The sequence below is a fragment of the Clupea harengus genome, chromosome 22, assembly GCF_900700415.2.
Source record: "Clupea harengus chromosome 22, Ch_v2.0.2, whole genome shotgun sequence".
Lineage (NCBI taxonomy): Eukaryota > Metazoa > Chordata > Actinopteri > Clupeiformes > Clupeidae > Clupea > Clupea harengus.
Window position 1 is genome coordinate 3,840,554 of NC_045173.1, and position 20,000 is coordinate 3,860,553.

Below are 20,000 nucleotides of genomic sequence, written 5' to 3' on the forward strand. Positions count from 1 at the left end.
ACCCTAAGGGCCTACCTTACTCTCTTATGTGCATGCACTTTACATTATGTCCACTTGAGGGCAGCATCAGCCTGTTTACGCATCGAGGATCCAACATCCAACCACCAGCTTGCAAAAAAGTCTTTGCCAATTTCCTCTTACATTCACTACTGATTGTATCTCGAGCAGTTTAACGTGGGTCTATTTTTCAGTAAAAAGTAGTCTAACATAAAAGTCCAGTAGACTCATTATCTTTAGACAAGTAATATGCACTGATTTAAGAGAGATGCGTGTGGTTAGTAGGTGGGTGTTCTCAGCTAAATCAGACACCCACGCTCCATCTGACGCGTGTTTATGCCCTAGGCTCCGAGATCTCCTGGAGCGCAATCAGACAGATAGCAGCAACATTTGAAGCAGGAGGGGGCCAATGTGCCCACTACAGCCTGCATCTACTTGTCGTGCAATTGTTAAGAGGCAGATGGCGAGTCAACAGCAGCTATTTGGCAACGGTTTAAGGACGTGGCCATATGGTTGTTATTATAATATCCACCTATACGCGTTCACAGAGAAGTTATTCCAGAGCAGCCCTGTCCTTGACGCTGCTCATATGCGCCAGGATAGTACAAAATAAATGACAGTGATCAAGCATGGCGTTCTCCAATACACCATTTACGCTGTTTCCATTGCCGCTAAAATGTGCAAGCATGAGGTGTGCTTTCTGCAGGAGGACTGTGCCATATATCCGGCTGTGCGTTTCTTCTGCCTTAAAACAATGAAATTCATAGTCAGCTCATTATGTTGTTTGGCGCCTGTGGGTGTGCAGTATGTTTCTATTTTAACAGCAGTAGCCTATGTGATTTAGCACTTATGTAGACTAGGTACAACATGGGTGGGTAATCTAGCACTTCCTACCCATCAGCCAGCAGTTCCCCATGAACAGATTTGTTGTGGGTGAGATATTGAATGCTTCTTTGATGTGTAGGCTTATTTCTACTTCTTGACTTAGTCTGAGGAAAGCCGTTAAACCTTAACGATGTTGTGTTTACTGCACAACATTGTGACCCTTTTCCCGCATACCGCATATTGAGCTAATGTCCCACATTTTCATTGATCATTTGGTTTTTAATTGCCACAAATAACAACACATAGGTGCGTTTTTGACCCACCAGATACATGAGGCGCCGTGGCAGCATAGTTTCTACTCTATTTATTTAATAGCCCTACGTCAAAAAGCTTTTCTAAAAGCCTGGCTTTCATCCAATGGCTGAGAAGAGAACAGTGAAGGCGGCCATCAAGAGGCTGTGATGGCCGTCAATCAAACTGTGCAGACGTGGGGCCGGTGAACTACGCTGCTACGTCACAAAAACTAAACTTACTCTTCGCAGATAAGGTTAAAAAAAACTTCCAGGCGACATCATGCCTCATCATATCTTTCATATAGCAAAAGCTGTAGCCTGAATTTTATGACCTAGCTGATGTGCTGTGGAATCGACTAGAGCAGTGATTCTTAACCTTTTTGCCCCCAAGGCGAAATGTCCAAAGAAATATTCCAAGTTGATAACATGTCCCATTTGGTCTGTTTTCATCTGGTCACCCTAAACCTTCATTTAAGTGCATGGACAAGGAGGATATTTGGGTTCCTGTCTTCTAAGTTTGTACTTGACAAAGCTTTTGTCTTTTTTTCCCCATTCGTGACGTCGCCTGCAATGACTGGATAACTGTGGCCCACGTGTTTTCTGCAGAACTGCGCCTCTTTCGCTGTCCGAGGTGCTGACGACAACGAGCTCATGTAGGGTGCTGAAGGCACTAGCCCTTCCTTTGAGTGTCTGTTTGCATTAAAGTAGAATATCCCTTCCTCCCTTTGAGACACAGTGCTGTAGCGTAGACCTAGTAAACGGTATGTTCAAGTAGTGGGCAACGTCCTCGGTGATTTCGATTGTTTTGTTGAATAATAAAAAAAATATTGATTTCTTTGTCGTATCCCACGGAGCACAGTAACCCCATCACAGGGTAGTGAGGTAGTCACCTAAGTGATCAGTCCTCTTTAAGCTCAAGGTTAGAATATCTCTTAAAATACTTTGCTTTTGGTGACGCAATTTCCGTTCGTGACCGAGATTCCGCCCCTGCATGCCCTGTTGTGTCCAATTTTAGCATCCTTTTAAACGCTACACTGTTCTAAGTTAAAATGGCGTGATGGGAACCTACCCTACACGCTTTAGAATACCTTGGCATGGCTGGCAGTTGTAATAAGCCACACTATTTCTACTGCACCTTTAAGAGGGATGGCTGGCGATTGAGTCGACGTCACTAGCGTGTCTGCATACGAGTTGACATTCCATAGCCTTAACATCGCTTGAGCCAGCCCCTGCGCCTGGGATCCCCAGTAGTTAAGACGGACGAGTAGGGTTTACCTCGACAGATACTAGAACAACGCATTAGGACAGCGGCTCCAACTGTGGTCCACAGACAGATTCATATACAGAATAGAGCAACCGACCAGCTGGAGCCATGTCAGTAGCAGGATTCAAGAAGCAATTCCACAAAGCCACTCAGGTAAGCTGAGGTGCAGGATGCACAATGAAGATAGAGATGTAGGCTGTGTTGCAGTCGTGACCACATAGAGCAGTGAATTCGTTTGTGTTTTCATAGATTCGACCCGTGCGGAAATATTGTGAAGCGCAGTTATTGCTAGGTATGCGCCTGTAACCGGGCAAATAAAATGTGATGTGTAGCGTAAAGGACATTCCCTACCAAAACACGTTATAATGCAGAGATCGAGCAGAGACAACGACTTAAGATAATTTCATACTGTAGTGGTTGTTGATATAGGCCTACGCCAACAGAGATCCACAAAGTCGATGCGATTGGTTAACAAATGGATGTAATTGAATGCAGAGTTAATCGGGATAAAACAAACGAGAACTGTCTTACACTTAAGCTCATTGGGCAACGTCACAGTTCTTTGGACAGACGGTATGAGTATGTGACAGTGGACAGACTCCCCTTCAGATGACATTCCCGTATGCTATGTGATAGTATGGGGATAAAACATGGGGCTGCCTGCACTGTGAAGTGTAGGTCTACTACAGAGAGTGTCCCAGTGAATCATCTCTAATTAGCGAATCTGCGTGTGTTGCATATTACGGGGATGGGTTAGGTAATTGTGCTGAGCGCCCTAGTCGATGGTTGTTAACGGTTACCTACCCTGACCTTGGTTCCCTTAAAATCACACAAATCCATCTATAGTTTTGTAAATTTTCCAAGGATAATAAATGACCAGTAGCCTATCTACATTCATGTCGACTTTGTGGTAAATTATCGTGACGGTTTTTGTGTGAGGCATGTGTTGATGATTGTTCACCTGTTTGTGCACAGTCTGATTCCACCAACATCACCCAGGTCTTTACGTATCTTACTATGATTAATTAATGCGATATTCGTAAGTGCACAGATATATTCTGTAGTCGTCGCGTACATTTCGTTAACACCGTTGAGTTATACGTGGACAGGCCACGATTTCGCGGATATGCAACCAAATGGTTTCAGCTGCTGGCTCACTAGGCACACTGCAAATAAGAGCGAGCTGTGCGGCTCCCCTAGTGAGAGAGCAGGGGAGGACACATGAGCTCTGTGTGGAACAGCGGGACAGAGCTTGAGTCACTGGTCCCCTGCTGCCCATCCCAGCTAGACCTTCTGGAGAGATTTCGCTTCAAAGGCCAGCTTCAGATCTTGGGGTCAAGCGTGCTGGTTATCCGTAAATAGAGATAAAACACCATTATATTGTGAAATAATGTAAAAAAAAAAAATCAGACATGAGTTGCATGAGGTATTGTTATTAATAAACAAGACAACAACAAAACAATATAGGCATTGTGCAAACAGCACTGTATTGAAAGTGTTGTTTTCCTTCATTTGCAATTGTTCATAGAACTACAGTTCTTTCGTGTGTTTTGTGTGACTATAGCATGCTGCCAACTCATAGTGGTTTTTGGTCACGCGTTAATTTTAAATGTGTATATATATTTAATGGCTTCACTGGAGCTGTCTTCCGCTGAACGCTGTGTGTCTGTGTGTGTGTTTGTTCATGCACACAGACTTCGAGCGCACAGAAGGGTCCCCCCATCTCAGGAGCTCTTAATCCAGCCCAGATCAGACCTCCGGCTCTAAAATCTGCTCTATTAATCTGCAGGCAACTGTTCTCTACCCCCCCCCCCCCCCCCCCCCCAACTGCCACTTATCCCACTCCCCTAGACTCCCACCCCTACAGCATAAGGCGAAGGGGGATGAGCAGTGAAGCCACATTATGGAGTGGCAGGGGCACCTAAGTCTCTCATATGAACATGGGCATGGCTATTGGTCTTCCCTGCCTGCCGGCCTCCAGTCACAGAGTGTGCAGAGCTTTGTGGCTTATGTGATTGTGATGTGATTGTGATGTGATTGCTTGGGCTGGCCTCAGTATCTCTGCATGTCGACTGTGTGGGAGGAAAAAAAAGCTTGTGATTATGTGCTTTACAGAGCAGGAATCCACCAGGGGAAAACTGCCATAAATCCAACCTTTGCGTGACAATGCACAACCACTCTCCCTCTCTCTTTATCTCTGTGTCTCCACACACTCTCTCTCTCTCTCTCTCTCTCGCTCTCTGTCTCCACTCTCTCTTTCTCTTTCTCTCTCTTTCTCTCTCTCTCTCTCTCTCTCTCTCTCTCTCTCTCTCTCTCTCTCTCTCTCTTTCACTCTCTTTATCTTTCTCACACACACACACACATTCATCCCTCACACTCATCCCTCACACATATAGATTCCAGCAAGGGCAATGGGATCTCTTCTGCAAATCACTATTCTTTATTAGAAGGCTGCCATGCTAACTGAGAAGGCAGAGGCCATGAAGGTCACCATGTCGCTCTGGCTCAGTGTGCCTTAGATTACAGTCCCTTCCTCAGGCAGCACACGGACGTTCTGCCTCCTGCACACAGAGCTGCACAGGGCCGCAGTGCTCTGATGCATTCCAAACCGCAGACGTTCTTCACCTCAATCACATGCCACAGACTTTGGCATGTTGGCAAGCTGGATTTATGATCGGCTATCAATGATTAATTGTAGAATTGGATTGTATTGGAATGGATCAAACGTGGTGCTCTGTGTTAATGATGCTGGGCTCCTTCCATAGAGCATGGAGCTCTTGCATCACCGGAGCACTTTGCCCTCCGAGCGCCAGGCTGACTCATAGGTGCTGGAGCAAACAGATGGCTTTCCAAACGCCTGGCGCCTGTCTCCCACAACATGCTGCACACACACACACACACACACGGAGGCCATTTTGACGAGCTGTGTGTGCTGCAGTCTTTTGCCAGTGCTTTGCGTTGCATGTTCAGTTGGTTACGTGCAAGAACATGCCATGCTAAGTCTCCCTCCCACTGAACTAGGATGGAATTACTGGATCACAGGAAATAAGGCATGCATTAAATGCCCTTCCATCAACTTCGGAGGAGATTTACAGTGGCCACTCAGCCAACAACTCAGTAGATCCCTCTGTATTGCATGTGTTGAGGATCTGGCGGCTTCCATTGAAGAGCTAGTATTTGACTTCTGGTATTAAGACCCTGCCGATGAGTGTGTTGGTGAACAGATTACATCATTTATGGTGCCACAGGGGTCTTTCAATTCAGTGTGTTTACATCTTAAGGAGCGATGGCCAACAGCACTGAAGCAAAGAAACAAACTGGAGTAGACAGAGTAAACAGAGTGGAGAGAGTAGAGAGAGAGAGAGAGAGAGAGATTAAGTTCTTGGGCCATAAAAGATTCAGTTTAGTCAAAGCTTCCTTAGAAATGCAATAGGAGTAAAGCGGCACAGGATTGCTTTGTTAGCACAATAACATTTTCTCTGAATGTCTGGAATTGACAACAACAAAATTCATCCTACAAGTTGTAATCAGATTAGTCTGACTGGACACAAATGTGTCCCCCACTGATAATGCATGATGTTGTCTGTTAATAGTCTGGCTTTGATGGAACAAGATAAGAAAGGATATTTGCTTCATATGTTATCAGTGTTTGTCATGTCACACATTAACCAAGGGCTTGGAACAGTAAATGCCTCCACAGATATGTGTAGATGTCATACAAGTCAAAGTCATTTGTTGTAATCATAACTCTAGACACACTACCCCTTTTTGAGTGCTGCAGTAACTAAGTGGTTTGAGGTACCCTCTTGCAAAGTTAATACTCTCATAAAAAAGTGATCTAATCGCTTTCTGCTGTCCTATCCATCTTTAACCCCATCCCTCTATTGTGTTTTGTCTGCAGAAGAATCAAACTGTCTCCTTAAGCTCACAGTTCACTGCTCTTCCACTGTCACTTGCTCCTCTTCTCTCCGCTCCTCTCCTCTCTCCTCTCCTCTTCTCTCCTCTCCTCTCCTCTCCTCTCCTCTCCTCTCCTCTCCTCTCCTCACCTCTCTTCTCTCATACATATTTATCACCTGTTATCCGTATTGGCCACTCTGTTTTGTCATGGCACGGTGTGGTTTGAGGTCAATTATTGTTAATGTCTCTTATGATGTGCCAAATGTACTTCATTTGGCCAAAACAACCAAAACATTCTGAGCATTTTCAATACAATCCAAAAGATAGAAGAATCCTTTCTAACAGTTAGTGCACATACACAGTGAGATCACAGAAATGTTATATTTGTGCAGAATCTGCGTGTCTGTACATACGTAGATGTGACCGCTACAAAGAGCCCTGTGGAGCTGAGTGTCTGAGCAGTACATTCATCCTCTAGAACGCTCATCACATTTAGCCTAATGCCCGCTGTCCTGGAGGAAACAAGAAGAATCATGAACTAGATGTTGGTCAATAGTTGTCTATTGTCCTACATATTGATTAACACTGACTCTCAGAAAACAGCCCCCACCACCACACACACACACACACACACACACTCAGCAATATATAACGTGCTTTGTTATCATGAAGACCTCGATCAGGCTAGCTTGATTTGCGTGTGTAGTGGTGTGTCATAACTCAGTTTAGGTGTGCGTCACAGATGTGTGTGAGAGCCTATTATGTCACAGGGCACAGTTGCATCATTACCCATGCCAGCTGATGCACAAAGAGAGAAAAGTCTACGAACAGAACAGAATGGTTTCTTATATACTAGCTAGGTTATATTTCCTTTTTTGTGTGGACACGCACGCAGTCATGGTGCATCTGCAGTGTGTTCATGGTGCTTCAGGAGGATGATGCTGAGGTTTCCTTTTGAGCCGCAGTGTTGAGGCACCATCCAGCAGGGAAGGTTATTTCAGTGTGGGTGTGTGTGTGTGTGTGTGTGTGTGTGTGTGTGTGTGTGTGTGTGTGTGTGTGTGTGTGTGTGTGTGTGTGTGTGTGTGTGTGTGTGTGTGTGTGTGTGTGTTGTGTGTCTGTCTATGCTGCTGGCAGGAGGTAGCTTCACAGATCCGGCTGATGCCTATAGGGCCCCAGGGCAAATAGTGTGTGTGTGTGTGTGTGTGTGTGTGTGTGTGTGTGTGTGTGTGTGTGTGTGTGTGTGTGTGTGTGTGTGTGTGTGTGTGTGTGTGTGTGTGTGTGTGTGTGTGTGTGTGTGTGTGTGTGTGTGTGTGTGTGTGAGTCATGCTGGAAGCTGTGAAGACTGCATTGCAGCGTCCGCCTTTGATCAGATGGGAAAGAAATAGAATGCAGGAATGAGGAGAACTCACTAACACAGTCAAAACTAGAGGCCACTGGGAACAGTCTTCTTCAGACAGAACTAGAGGCCACTGGGAACAGTCTTCTTCAGACAGAACTAGAGGCCACTGCGAACAGTCTTCTTCAGACACACGACTGTGGTGACTGATGGTCACTTAACTGAGAATACACACACACACACTCAAACTGACTCTCTGTCCAAGGCTACCTGTGGAAGTGCTGTAAAAATGTTCTCTGGGACTTGTGCTGCTGTTGTTTACGCGCTGATTGTTTATCGTGTTTGACATTTTATGGCTGTTGTCATATGAGCTTCACTGACTTTGTTATTTTGAGCTGTAGCTACTCAGCCCTGTGTGTGTGCGTGTGCGCTTGTAAGACACCGAGAGAGAGAGTGTGTGTGTGTGTGTGTATGAGAGAGAAGCAGACGGACAGACCAAGGACGGAGAGAGACTGTATCCTGCTCTGCAGTGATAGAAGTTGTGTCTTACTTGTGTTTTCACTTTGCTACTAATAGGCCTTGGCATGCTATGCTATCATTTTGTACATATGACTGTTTGAGTCAGTTGAATGGACCTAAGGTGACTCTCTGGTGTAATGATTACTCTTCCGTCTCCTCAGGCTCCTCAGCACTATGACATGACATGAAGGGTTGTGGAGACTGCTTTAGCAGCCTTAGGAGTCAGCGCATTTTGAGCACTTGCATTCTGTGTCATTAAGTATGACAGGCCTCATTGCCTGGTCTGTGTGTTTGGTTTGTCTGTCAGTGTGATGGGTCTATTGGAGCTGATTAAGCTGATTGGTATTAACTATTAAACCCTGTAAGTATAAGAACCACCAGGACATTATTCACTGATAGCACAGGCACCACTGTAGCAAGCCCTTAGGTGTGTTTGTGTGTTTGTGATTAAAGGAGTTTAGTGCTAAGGCTCTTTGTGCTTACACTTCCAATGAGTTAGTGAAGACCAACTCAAGGTCTGCTGTCATCTACAGTGAGAGAGACTTAAAGAGAGGGAGGGAGAGAGAGAGAGAGGGTGAGGGAGAGGGAGAGAGAGAGGGAGAGAGAGAGAGGGAGGGAGAGAGAGGGAGAGGGAGAGAGAGGGAGAGGGAGAGAGAGAGGGAGAGAGAGAGGGAGGGAGAGAGAGAGGGAGAGAGAGAGAGAGAGAGAGAGAGAGAGAGAGAGAGAGAGAGAGAGAGAGAGAGAGCCTTCACATCCCCACAGTCATGCCAGCCCTAGATCTCCTGACTCTGAGGTGTATTTATATGCCACTGAAGACGACTGCACCTAAATGCGTGTCTATTGTTGGAGAGCATATCGTAGCAGCACTCAATCATCATCATCATCCCAGGACATTCAGGTGGGAATAACGGGCTTGAGCTGATACTGTTCCACAGTACATGCATTTCCCTGTAGATACACACTATGTGTGCAGGAACGCTACGAGTCTAAATGTGTCTCAGAATGAGGGAGGAGGAGGGAGAGTGTGTGTGTTGTGTGTGTTGTGTGTGTGTGTGTGTTGTGTGTGTTGTGTAGTGTTTCGGAGCAAGCCTGGCAGCTCTTCACTCATCATTTCCCACGTCACCCTGGGCACACAGGGAGGCTTAGGATGCCTTCTTGCTTTGCTCTCTACCTTTGCCTCATCTTCCTTTTCATCTCCCACTCCCAAAACACCCCTCTCTCTCTCTCTCTCTCTGTCTCTCTCTCTCTCTCTCTCTCTCTCTCTCTCTCTCTCTCTCTCTCTCTCTCTCTCTCTCTTGTCTTCTGTCTCACTGTTTCTCTCACCTTTCCTCTCTTTTTCTCCTAATCTGCCTTTCTTTCTCCTTATCTCTCTCTGGCTGTCTGTCTTTCTCTCTCCGATAACACCAGAGTGAGATGTTGCGTTCGGCTGTGATCAGATTGCTCGGCACAGGCTACGTGTCTGAACCGGTTCACCGTAGACTCGGGGATGTTTTATTCAGCTTCCTCAGATTAGTCATTCTGGGCATCACCCACTGCAGGGAGCCCTGGCTGCCTCCGAGGCTGGGGAATAATCCATTTCAGTAGGGGAGGACAAGCGGGGGACAGCAGCCAAACCTGGGGACAGGTCGCTGGATTGGCTGAGTCAGAGCTGAGCTCAGGCCCTGTGGAAATAGTTTGGCTTGAGCCCAGAATGACATTTCAATACTGCCCACATCATATAGAATGCACAAGGCACCAAGTGTGTGTGTGTGTGTGTGTGTGTGTGTGTGTGTGTGTGTGTGTGTGGAACAAACAGGACTGGCAAACAGCTGTGTTCTTCAGCAGACATGCAGTCTTGAGCTCCCAAAAGAAAGCACCCAATTAGCCTGTCAGAGAAACAACAGCATGCCAGGCAAATGACAGGTGGCCATGGAAACAACCGGGCTGGCACCGGTACACTTGACCGCCCCATCCTAGCGGTGACTCAGTCCTGCCACGGCCACGTGTGTCACTTCCTGCCCGTCTGGGCCACTCACGCATACGCATCCTCTCCGTTGAGGATGTCATCAGAGACTCTGGGTAGACTCTGCAACATTTGGGTTGTCATGTGGGGTTGGCAGTGGCGAGGGCAGCTGCTCTATTGTAACGTGTGATTACAGCTCCCTGCAGCTGCATAACTAAGACCCATTGTGTCATTCCTGGAGACTGCTTCTCCTCCACCACCAGCAGCCACTCGGAGACTAAATGCACCTTCATTCTCAGTAATCAAATGTCTCTGATTGGAGGCTCTGTGTAGTGGTGGTGGTGGGGCTGGTGCAGAGTGTTTCTGTGGCTACTGCTGTCCTGATCTGTATGGTGCTGGTGCTGTCAGACTACTGGGCCTGTCATGTCCTCTACGCATTGTCACACACGGCGCAGTTTCTGCTTCTTATCTGATCCGAGATCAGTCGCTGTGAGAACGCTGGACTGTGAGGTCCAGATTTGGGGATATGGTGCCTTTTTAACAGCCATAAAATGTAGCATGCACATTATCTCAATAAAAATGCCCATGCACTTTACCCTGTGCCGAAATCCCTCACTCATCTTGCATGCACACACTCAAACACACACAATAAACACAACACCCCCTCCCCTTAAACGCAAACATACACACAGATGCATACACACTGTAGGTGGACCTTGAGGAGGTATGGCTTAAGACGGGGAGGATTAGGGTAAAATCTCATTTAATTAGACACTACCCCAAGTCACAGGACGTTTTTTTACAGCCCTCAGCTCCTTGGCTGCTGGGAGAGCTGCGTCTGTCTGCCTTCGTGCATGTTAAACCTGCCTGCTGCAATCCTGCTGCACCCAACCCCTGCAGAGCCTGAAGGGGGCTCCCTACAGTCATGCTGGGGAGCAGCTGAGAGGGGGGGGGGGGGGGGGGAGAGGGGGGAGGAAGCTTGTGGTGGCAATAAGATGTCCTTGTGTTGGTATGGCAACGATGCTTGCCGCATTTTGAGAGGCTGCAGACGCACTGCTTGGTGTGTGTTTTAGAGCAGGCCCATTAAATAATTGATGGTCTTCTCCAGTGGCCTCTTCCATGGCTGCACATCCAACCACCTAGTTTGCACGCTGGAATGCTGGAGATGAAACGGCTCGGTCTCACCACACCAATGCGTCTATTTATCTTTGGCTGCTGATCTTATACCGGAGCCTCGGCCACTGCCGCCTCTGTGGGCACGCCAGGATGCGTCCTGAGATGGCCTGGCGCATCGCCCGTGTGCTGTGCCCAGGGCTCCGTTCCAGAATCCATACGACTGGCATGAATAATGTGCCTTGGAGAGACTCTGAAGTGGCTGTCAGTGTCTTATCAGCCCAGCCCATCCCATGCATTCAGAATGAGGAAGCCAAACAGAGACTGGGGCTGATGCATGGCCCCATCTTCTTCTTCTGGATTGGACCATGCAGTGATGCAGCACACGGCATGTGACTTGCTCTTCTTCAGACATTTCATTTTCTTCTGCTTCCTTTCCCCCTGTTTCTTTCCGGCTGTTTCTTTCCGGCTGTTTCTATGCTCCAGCTAGTCATCCTCCTTATCTCCAGTCTCGTAGTACTGACCCTCTTCTCATTTGCCAATACAGCGGCAATTCTGAGCTCTGCATGGCCTCATTAAATTGAAGGAAATTTTAATTATTAGACTGAAATCTAAAAATAAACACATCCACGCTCACTCGCTCTCTCTTATTCTGAGACACACACACACACAAACACACACACACACACACACACACACACACACACAAATACCTCCTATGTATTATCTAGTTCCACATGTCCCATTTATCTGGTGCATGTGCAGTGGTGTCTGATGGATTGTGTAGCCGCACGCCCAGCCAGTGGGGAATTGCTTACTGCTGTATTGATCTTTAGTCAGGAGCCGTAGTTGCCTTTTCCCTGAGCTGCAGAATTTTCTTTGCCCACATTCTGACACCTTTGAAACCTAAACACATTACTCTTGTGCTGTTGTTTGTCCTGTCGGTTTTTGTAGCCACTTTTTGAAGTCTGATCTGTGGCTATGGTCTCATGTAGGTGTGTATCATAAATGTCTGGATGTCTCTAGTGCCATTTCTCATCTATTTTCTGAAGATCTGACTTGTTTCTTGAGAGGCATGTTTTTCATTCTCTGCGTTTTTTCCCTCTGAACACCTGTCCCTGTGTTCCACAGGTGCTCACGGCGGATTTACATGTTTAAATGTCAGACTGTATGTCATGGCTCCAGAGTGGTTCCCATCTGTGAGGGATGAAATAAAGCACTCTGTTAAAGATGCAACATCATGACGGGACGTTGTTTGGCTCTGTAGAGACAGTCTACGAGGAGCTTGTGATCTATTCAGGGTCTTGATTTGGTTCTCAAAGGGTACCACCAAGTGTCTGTCGTCTGAGCCTTTTTGACTCCACCTTCAGTGTTGCCCCCAGAGAGGCGATTAAGGCACAGGCACAGGCCTCTCCCCAACCCTGTGGAGCGACGGTGGATAGGCCCTTAGTGAAGTCCATGGAAAGGGCCAAGGAGCTTTGACTCTCAGAATGACATACATGTTTTGACTCTCATAATGACATACATGCATAAACACACACGGTGAGGGAAGCAGGTTGCCAGCATCCAGAGGAACATCTTCCTAGAAGCTTTGCTTATTCAGTGACCTCTGAAACGTTTCTAATCTGGGGGATTCCCAGTAACGGCAATCCTCAGGTCACTATTCCTGTCCTACCCAATTCGGCAGGTCAGCTTCACACTGTATTCGTTATTCCAAAATAAGGCTGAGGAACCACAGTAGTAGGTATTTATACCATTTGATACGGATGGAAGTTCTTCACATGTTGCCCATAATATCTAACTGTTTCACGGCACTTCCCTGATGTGCACCTACAACCATGACTGTAGAAAATCAGACCTCTCTGTTACTGTGCAAAAATCAGACCTCTCGGTGTTACTGTGCTACATTTAAGTTAGTGTGTTTCATCTGGTTACCTCCACCCCAGGTCCGATCTTTCACCTTTAGTCTGCTGCTGTGCACTGTCATACAAAAGTAAATGTGTACACTAATTGCAACAGCTATTAAGTGTTACATAAAAGTGTAACAACAAGCTGCATTGTAGCACATATGTGTTGGGCAACAGACCCGTGTGTGTCGTGCTCAACATGCCCGTGGACTGGAATACAGATGAGACCTACAGGAGGCACTGTGATATGCTGATCTCTGTGTGAATGATGGGCTTGGTTTGAGCCCAATCCGAATGATCATTAGATCTGTCCTGCCTCCCTGCTCGCGGTAATCACTATGGTATGGGAAGAAGCTAATGTAATTAATGAATTAGTTCAAATCATTTAGCAATCATTTCTAGATGATTTATCACTGTGGATCTTCAGTTGATGAAATCAGAGACCAAGGGGTTTGTATATTTATATAAATGCAGAGACTATACGTATATTGCCATGTAATTCCTGGCCTCTAGTAAACGGTTTCTCTGTGTGTGTCCCGGTGTGGCCAGGCCCTGTCTCACAATGCTCTTCATAATAATGAAGTGAGAGAAACCTTCAGTGACAATGTATCTGCCTGACTGTCCCTGTGTTAGTAGATGTAACTGCCTGACTGTCCCTGTGTTGGTAGATGTATCTGCCTGACTGTCCCTGTGTTCGTAGATGTATCTGCCTGACTGTCCCTGTGTTCGTAGATGTAACTGCCTGACTGTCCCTGTGTTAGTAGATATAACTGCTTGACTGTCCCTGTGTTAGTAGATGTATCTGCCTGACTGTCCCTGTGTTAGTAGATATAACTGCCTGACTGTCCCTGTGTTAGTAGATATAACTGCTTGACTGTCCCTGTGTTAGTAGATGTATGTGCCTGACTGTCCCTGTGTTAATAGATGTACCTGCCTGACTGTCCCTGTGTTCGTAGATGTCGGGGCTCCCACTCCAATCCCTGACATTATGCGGTTATTTAGAGCCTTTGAAATGGAAATGTCTGCCATAGAGCCCGCCTCTCCACAGCGAGATGAGTCTGCCATAGAGCCCGTCTCTCCACAGCGAGATGAGTCTGCCATAGAGCCTGTCTCTCCACAGCGAGATGAGTCTGCCATAGAGCCCGTCTCTCCACAGCGAGATGAGTCTGCCATAGAGCCCGTCTCTCCACAGCGAGATGAGTCTGCCATAGAGACGGCAGTCTGCTGCCGTGTGCCACCGCCACCAGCGTCACGTGAAGACGGCCGGTACGGGGAGGGGACTCCGACTCAGCCGACCTATTCTACTCCTGCCACAGGTTTGGCCCAGAACCGTCCTTCACGGAACTCTCCTGGGTCTGCCGAGGCTTCTGCTGCCTGGACAGGGAGGAAACTGAGATCAGAGATGAGACAGAGATGAGAGAGAGAGGGACAGAGAGAAAAACGAGATGGGGGGGATGAGAGAATCTGCTTTGGCGTTGTCACCTGCCCTGTTTGCACTCAGCCTGTTTGCCTGGCTGGGATCAGTCTGTTCCATTTTAATGAGGCGCAGTGCTGAGGGAGATGGAAAAACATGCATCAGCTCAGCATGCAGTGGGGCTCTGGCCAGAGGAGAGGAGGAGAGCTGGGCATGCAGCCCTCGGCACAACAGCCTTATTAAATACAGCACCGCAGATTACTGAGCTGGACACCGAGGCGCGGCCGCCCACCATTAGAGGGCCGCCCGCCGGTGACTTCCACTTTTAGTCAGTGATGAGACTAATTGTGGGATTGATTCTGTGAAGTCGGTGTCAGCCTTTCACTTGGCTCCAGCTGAAACCATTGGGTCCATATTTGTGTCCTCTGCCGTTCAAAAATCCAATACTGGGTAGAGTATTGTAATTTAAATTCAAGTCAAATTGACATGAATCAGTTCATTTATTTAAGAACATTATCACGATTTCTGCTAGCTTCTGTCTTGATAAGAGTCCTTGATTCAGTTTGTCCCTTGAATAAATGGAAATGGATTGCCTGGTTATGTTATTGGCGCTGGTGGGTATGCATAATGTTCTGTCAAGGATTCGACTCATTGGTTTCTGAAGCCTCTGAAATCATTACAGGATGTCCTTCTGTGAGCTAGTGCAGTCCTTGTATTGTATTGTATTGTGACTATGTATGAAATGGCTGGAAAGAGAGAAAGAAAAAGAGAAAGAGAAAGTGTGTGTGTGTGTGTGTGTGTGTGTCTGTGTGTGGGTGTGTGTCTGTGGGTGTGTGTCTGTGGGTGTGTGTGTGGGGGTGTGTGTGTGGACCTTTGCACGCATGCATGCATCATCATCTTTCTCTTCTGGGAGAAAGAGCATAACAGTGCATCCCACTGCATCTGGATCTCTGTGTGCCCTCTCTCCTCCAGCACTCTATCTGCCATCTGGTGCTCTTTATCCCTCCCCTTCTCCCTCTCTCTCTCTCTCTCTCTCTCTCTCTCTCTCTCTCTCTCTCTCTCTCTCTCTCTCTCTCCTTCCCTCTATCTCTCTCCCTCTCTCTCTCTCCCTCTCCCTCTCTCTCTCTCCTTGCCTCTCTCTCTCTCTCTCTCTCTGTCCCTCTCTCTCTCTCCTTCCCTCTCTCTGTCTCTCTCTCTCTCTCTCTCTCACTCTCTCTCCCTCCCTCTCTCTCTGTCTCACTCTCTCTCACTCTCTCTCCCTCCCTCTCTCTCTGTCTCTCTCTCTCTCCTGGCACATGGCTCTGTTGGAATGTGCACACACGCCGGTACATAGACTCATCCCGCCGTTACATAACAACTACGCAAGGCTTACAAATCAGCTCGCCACGCCAGTGACGTTGCAGCTGCCAGTCTCCCTCTGCGACGCCATGGAAACGGCAGACCAGTCACCCCAGGGGGCTGTCCATCTCAGCTTCTTTATTCCCTCGGCCTATTTTAAGTTCGCTTCAAAACGGCTTTATCTCAAAGGCTTGGTCATGGCCAGAATCAGTTTTATGGGGAGAAATGTCTCCCCCGAGCCTTCACTGAATTGCTCCAGTGTGAGACCTATGTTGGAGGAGGTCCACACAGGCCTGAAATGTCATGCCCCTGTAAATGTTGGATACTGGTGGTATGTTGTGTTTGCAGGTGTAAGAGCTGACCAGTAAACCAGATCGGAGGTCTAATCTAATTCTGTCATTTAGGCCAATGTTGTTTGGGATGACGATGATGGAAGCTGGCAGTTCTTGAAGAGTATTTACCTTTTAGCTGCAGAAGTTGTGATGGGTAGTTTTTTGGAATGTAAAGAGAGAATGTGGGCCCTTGTGCCCTTGAGATGTCCTTGTGTGTTGGTGGCTGATTCCAGATCAGTGAGATTGTGTTTTTCTGCTGAGTCACCGTGCGGCCCCCCTGCATGGCTGGGTGAACATGGTCCTGCCCATAGATATATATAAAGGCTAGATGTCTCGTCCAACGGACTCGAACGTCCGCACATGGCGGCCATCTTGCCCCAGGCAGCTCGCTCACACATAACATTGTGTTGGTAGTGGTATGTACTTTTTAAATAACCATAACTTGCTCAATTTTCAACGGATTTACAAACGGTTTGGTTTCTTACAAACGTTATTAACGTGGTTATAATTTGGGATGCTTTTTGGATATTTTTAAGAAAATAACATAATTATTTATAAGTATGCAGTGTCATAACTACATATCTGACGTTTATAACAAACCAACCCGTTTAAAAATCGGTTGAAAATTGAGCAAGTTATGGTTATTTAAAAAGTACATACCACTACCAACACAATGTTATGGGTGAGCGAGCTGCCTGGGGCAAGATGGCCGCCATGTGCGGACGTTCGACTCCGTTGGCTGGCAACGCGGACGAGATATCTAGCCTTTATATATATCTATGGTCCTGCCTACATTTGGCTGCAGACTGAGAGAGGTGTCCCCCCGACCTTCTATCTTTCCCATTAACAAAAGAGCACAGAGAGACAGGGAGAGAGAGATAGAGAGAGACAGAGAGAGAAAACTACTTCTGGGCATCCTTACATAAGCACCTCCTTCAATGTTTGGCAAAGTCAGCCTCCCCTTTCACCCATACACCCATACACACACACACACACACACACACACACACACACACACACACACACACACACACACACCCTTCTCATGCTAGTCTGACTGCTTCAGTTGGAGACGGTGTGAGCTGAGGTTGTGTTGGCGCGGCAGAGGGAGGTAATGGCAGAGGCAGCATCACCACGTCCTCTCGGGTCAAGGAAGGAAGAGCCTGCAGGAAGTCAGCACCTCCCCCCACCCCCACGCCACCCCCACGCCACCCCTGTGTCCCGATCCCCAGCCTGTTTATAGCCCGCTAATCGCCACTGTTGTTTTAATCCGTCCATGCGCGCGCTGAGGAGGGTTCAGGGCAGTATTTAAAGCAGAGCCTGATGTGGCCGTCCGTGGGATTAGTGATGGGGTGGGGGGTGGGGGGCAGGGCCTCTCCTCTCCTCTCCACAGCAGCAGTGTCCTCTACAGCCTCACCCTCTCACATTGGGCCGCATGTGATGCACTTCCGCCCTGGGCTCTCCCCACTCAAGGCACACACACACACACACACGCCACCCTGGCTCTTCATCCTCCCTCCACCCAGCCTTAGACCCCAGACAGGCTGGGCCTGCAGGCTAATCTGACAATGTAGAGGTGTGGTCAGTGCAACAGCGGAGTGTGTGTGTGTGTTGTGTGTGTGTGTGTGTGTGTGTTGTGTGTGTGTGTGTGTGTGTGTGTGTGATAAAAAATAACGGCCTTGAACTCTTTGTCGTATGTCTACCTGAGTGTCTGTATGTGTGGGAGCATGTATTGTGGGTAGGAGAGCTCTGTATTGATTTCTGTCAGCGGGGACAGACTTCCACCTGCTTCAGGAACACATCTCTATACCTCTCTACCTCTTCTATATCTCTATACCCCTCTCCTTAAATTGGATATCGGATTAATCTGCTCGCCAGGCATTACTAACATCCCGTGCCAAACCTCCGTTGGTGTGATGTAATAAGAGAGAGTTAAATCTGCCCTGTATTTAATACCTTATTATAACTTTAAATCCGTGGGACTTTGGGGAGAAAAAAGATACTCCCTTGCCCCTACTAATCTCATTTAAAGTACTGGAATTTTTATAAGGAGGAGCGGAGCCAAAGGATGCTGCTGTGCTGAACCCAAGACGGGCACATCGGTGTGTTTTGAAGTCATGCATTTCAAACCAAACCAAACCAAACCAAAACCAGCCTGAAGACGGGTTCATTCAAAGTCACTTTTTTTCTGGCGGTGACATGCACCCACTCCCCATTTTCTTCTCATGCGGGTTTGTTAAAGGCTTTTAGGTAGTGGGGCCAAAAACAGGCAGCCATTTTGTGTGCTGCAAAAGCTGGTAATTCTATTCATGTCTTCCCTACAGTTGATCTGCTTTAAGAGGCCTGGGACTCACACCCAATTGTGTGGCTCTGATCCCGGAAGTTGTCTGTGGCTCCATTAGCGGGCTTAAGAGGGTGTCTGGCACAGGACAGAGCGAGGCCCCCAAAGCTTTAGCCTTTCCCTTACCCACGGCTTCGGCTCTGGCTGCTGCCCCTCTGGAGTAATTGGCCGGTATTTTTAATCTGAGGACACAGCGGCGGCTCAGCTCTTCTTCGCAGTGGGCTGTTGGTTGGTTGCGTTCGCACTCGTTCTCTGTGCTCCTGGGGTGGTGTGTGATGGAGTATCCGCCGTAGAGGTCTGCGTGGCCTCGGTGACGTGTGGCTCCCTGACACTCTGCTTTCCACCTCAGCGAGCGCAGAGGAGCTGGCGTGCGAGACGGCAGCATGGGGTCGTGTCGGAGGCTCGCGCCAGGGGGTGGGGGGGGGTCTCGTGTGCCGCTGTAGACAAGGGGAGAAAGTGGGGGTTGTGCGTTCTGACATCATCTCCATTTTTCAAGCTGACACTTTGAAAGGTCATGGGCTAGTGACGGGCCATGTCACGGAGACGTGCCTTAATTAATATTGATCTCCAGCCTAAAGAGTGTTGCGTCTCCATGGTTTCGAGGATTTAAACGAGATGGGGGGTTTTCGTATGGCTGCTGTCAGAAGAAGTTTATGAGCCTGTTGTTGACATTAGTGTTAATCTTCTAGCTTGCAAAAGACCTGCGCCACCTCAGTGCATCTGAAAATGAATCACCTTTGTTCCACAGACTGTTTTTAAACACAGCCAACACACCCCCTGATATGGGATTACTGTATAGTACACAACTCCTAAAGATGAATGTTGATTCAATGCATTGACATGTACCGATGGAAATCTGAAATCTGAAAGGCAATTTCATCAGAGGTTCCAATGACACAGCATTGTGAGGCTGTCCGATGTCTCTTAAGGATGACTCATGCATACAAAGATGGATGTTGGTTCAGAACCTTAAGCCTGTGGCGGTGGCCATAACACAGCATTGTGAGGTTGTCTATGTGACTGACTCATACATATCTAATACTGGGGAGGAGGAAATATTTCCACTAACCTCCTGTGGTGTCTGAATGCATGAGTGGGTATTGATTTAGGCTGTGTACCTGAGCGTCTCAGGAGACATTCTCTGTCCAAACTATTGGTGCTTTCTGCTTTCGTGCTGTGCATAGCTACAGAGCTGCTGTATGTGTTTAAAGAAAGATGCCTTCTGTGGCCCAGGGGGGCATGAGTCAGTGCAGCGTGTGTGTGTGTGTGTGTGTGTGTGTGTGTGTGTGTGTGTGTGTGTGTGTGTGTGTGTGTGTGTGTGTGTGTGTGTGTGTGTGTGTGTGTGTGTGTGTGTGTGTGTGTGTGTGTGTGTGTGTGTGTGTGTGTGTGTGTGTGTGTGTGTGTGTGTGTGTGTGCGCGCGTGTGTGTGTCTGCGTGTGTGCCTGCGCCAATGTGTACTTGTGAGTGTGATTGTGTGTTTTG

The 20,000-nt window shown here is 47.7% G+C and overlaps 1 protein-coding gene across 2 annotated transcripts in view; it reads left to right on the plus strand.

Moving 5' to 3' along the window:
• The first annotated feature begins 2,262 nt into the window (after positions 1–2,262).
• Positions 2,263–20,000, plus strand: part of sh3gl2a (SH3 domain containing GRB2 like 2a, endophilin A1) — a 31,738-nt gene continuing 14,000 nt past the window's right edge. The window contains exon 1 of one of the 2 annotated variants that reach the window (XM_031559685.2): positions 2,263–2,532. In XM_031559685.2, the coding sequence (XP_031415545.1) occupies positions 2,488–2,532 (45 nt within the window). In that variant the 5' untranslated portion in view covers positions 2,263–2,487. The remainder of the gene's footprint in view (positions 2,533–20,000) is intronic. The other variant, XM_012831771.3, reaches the window with a different exon arrangement.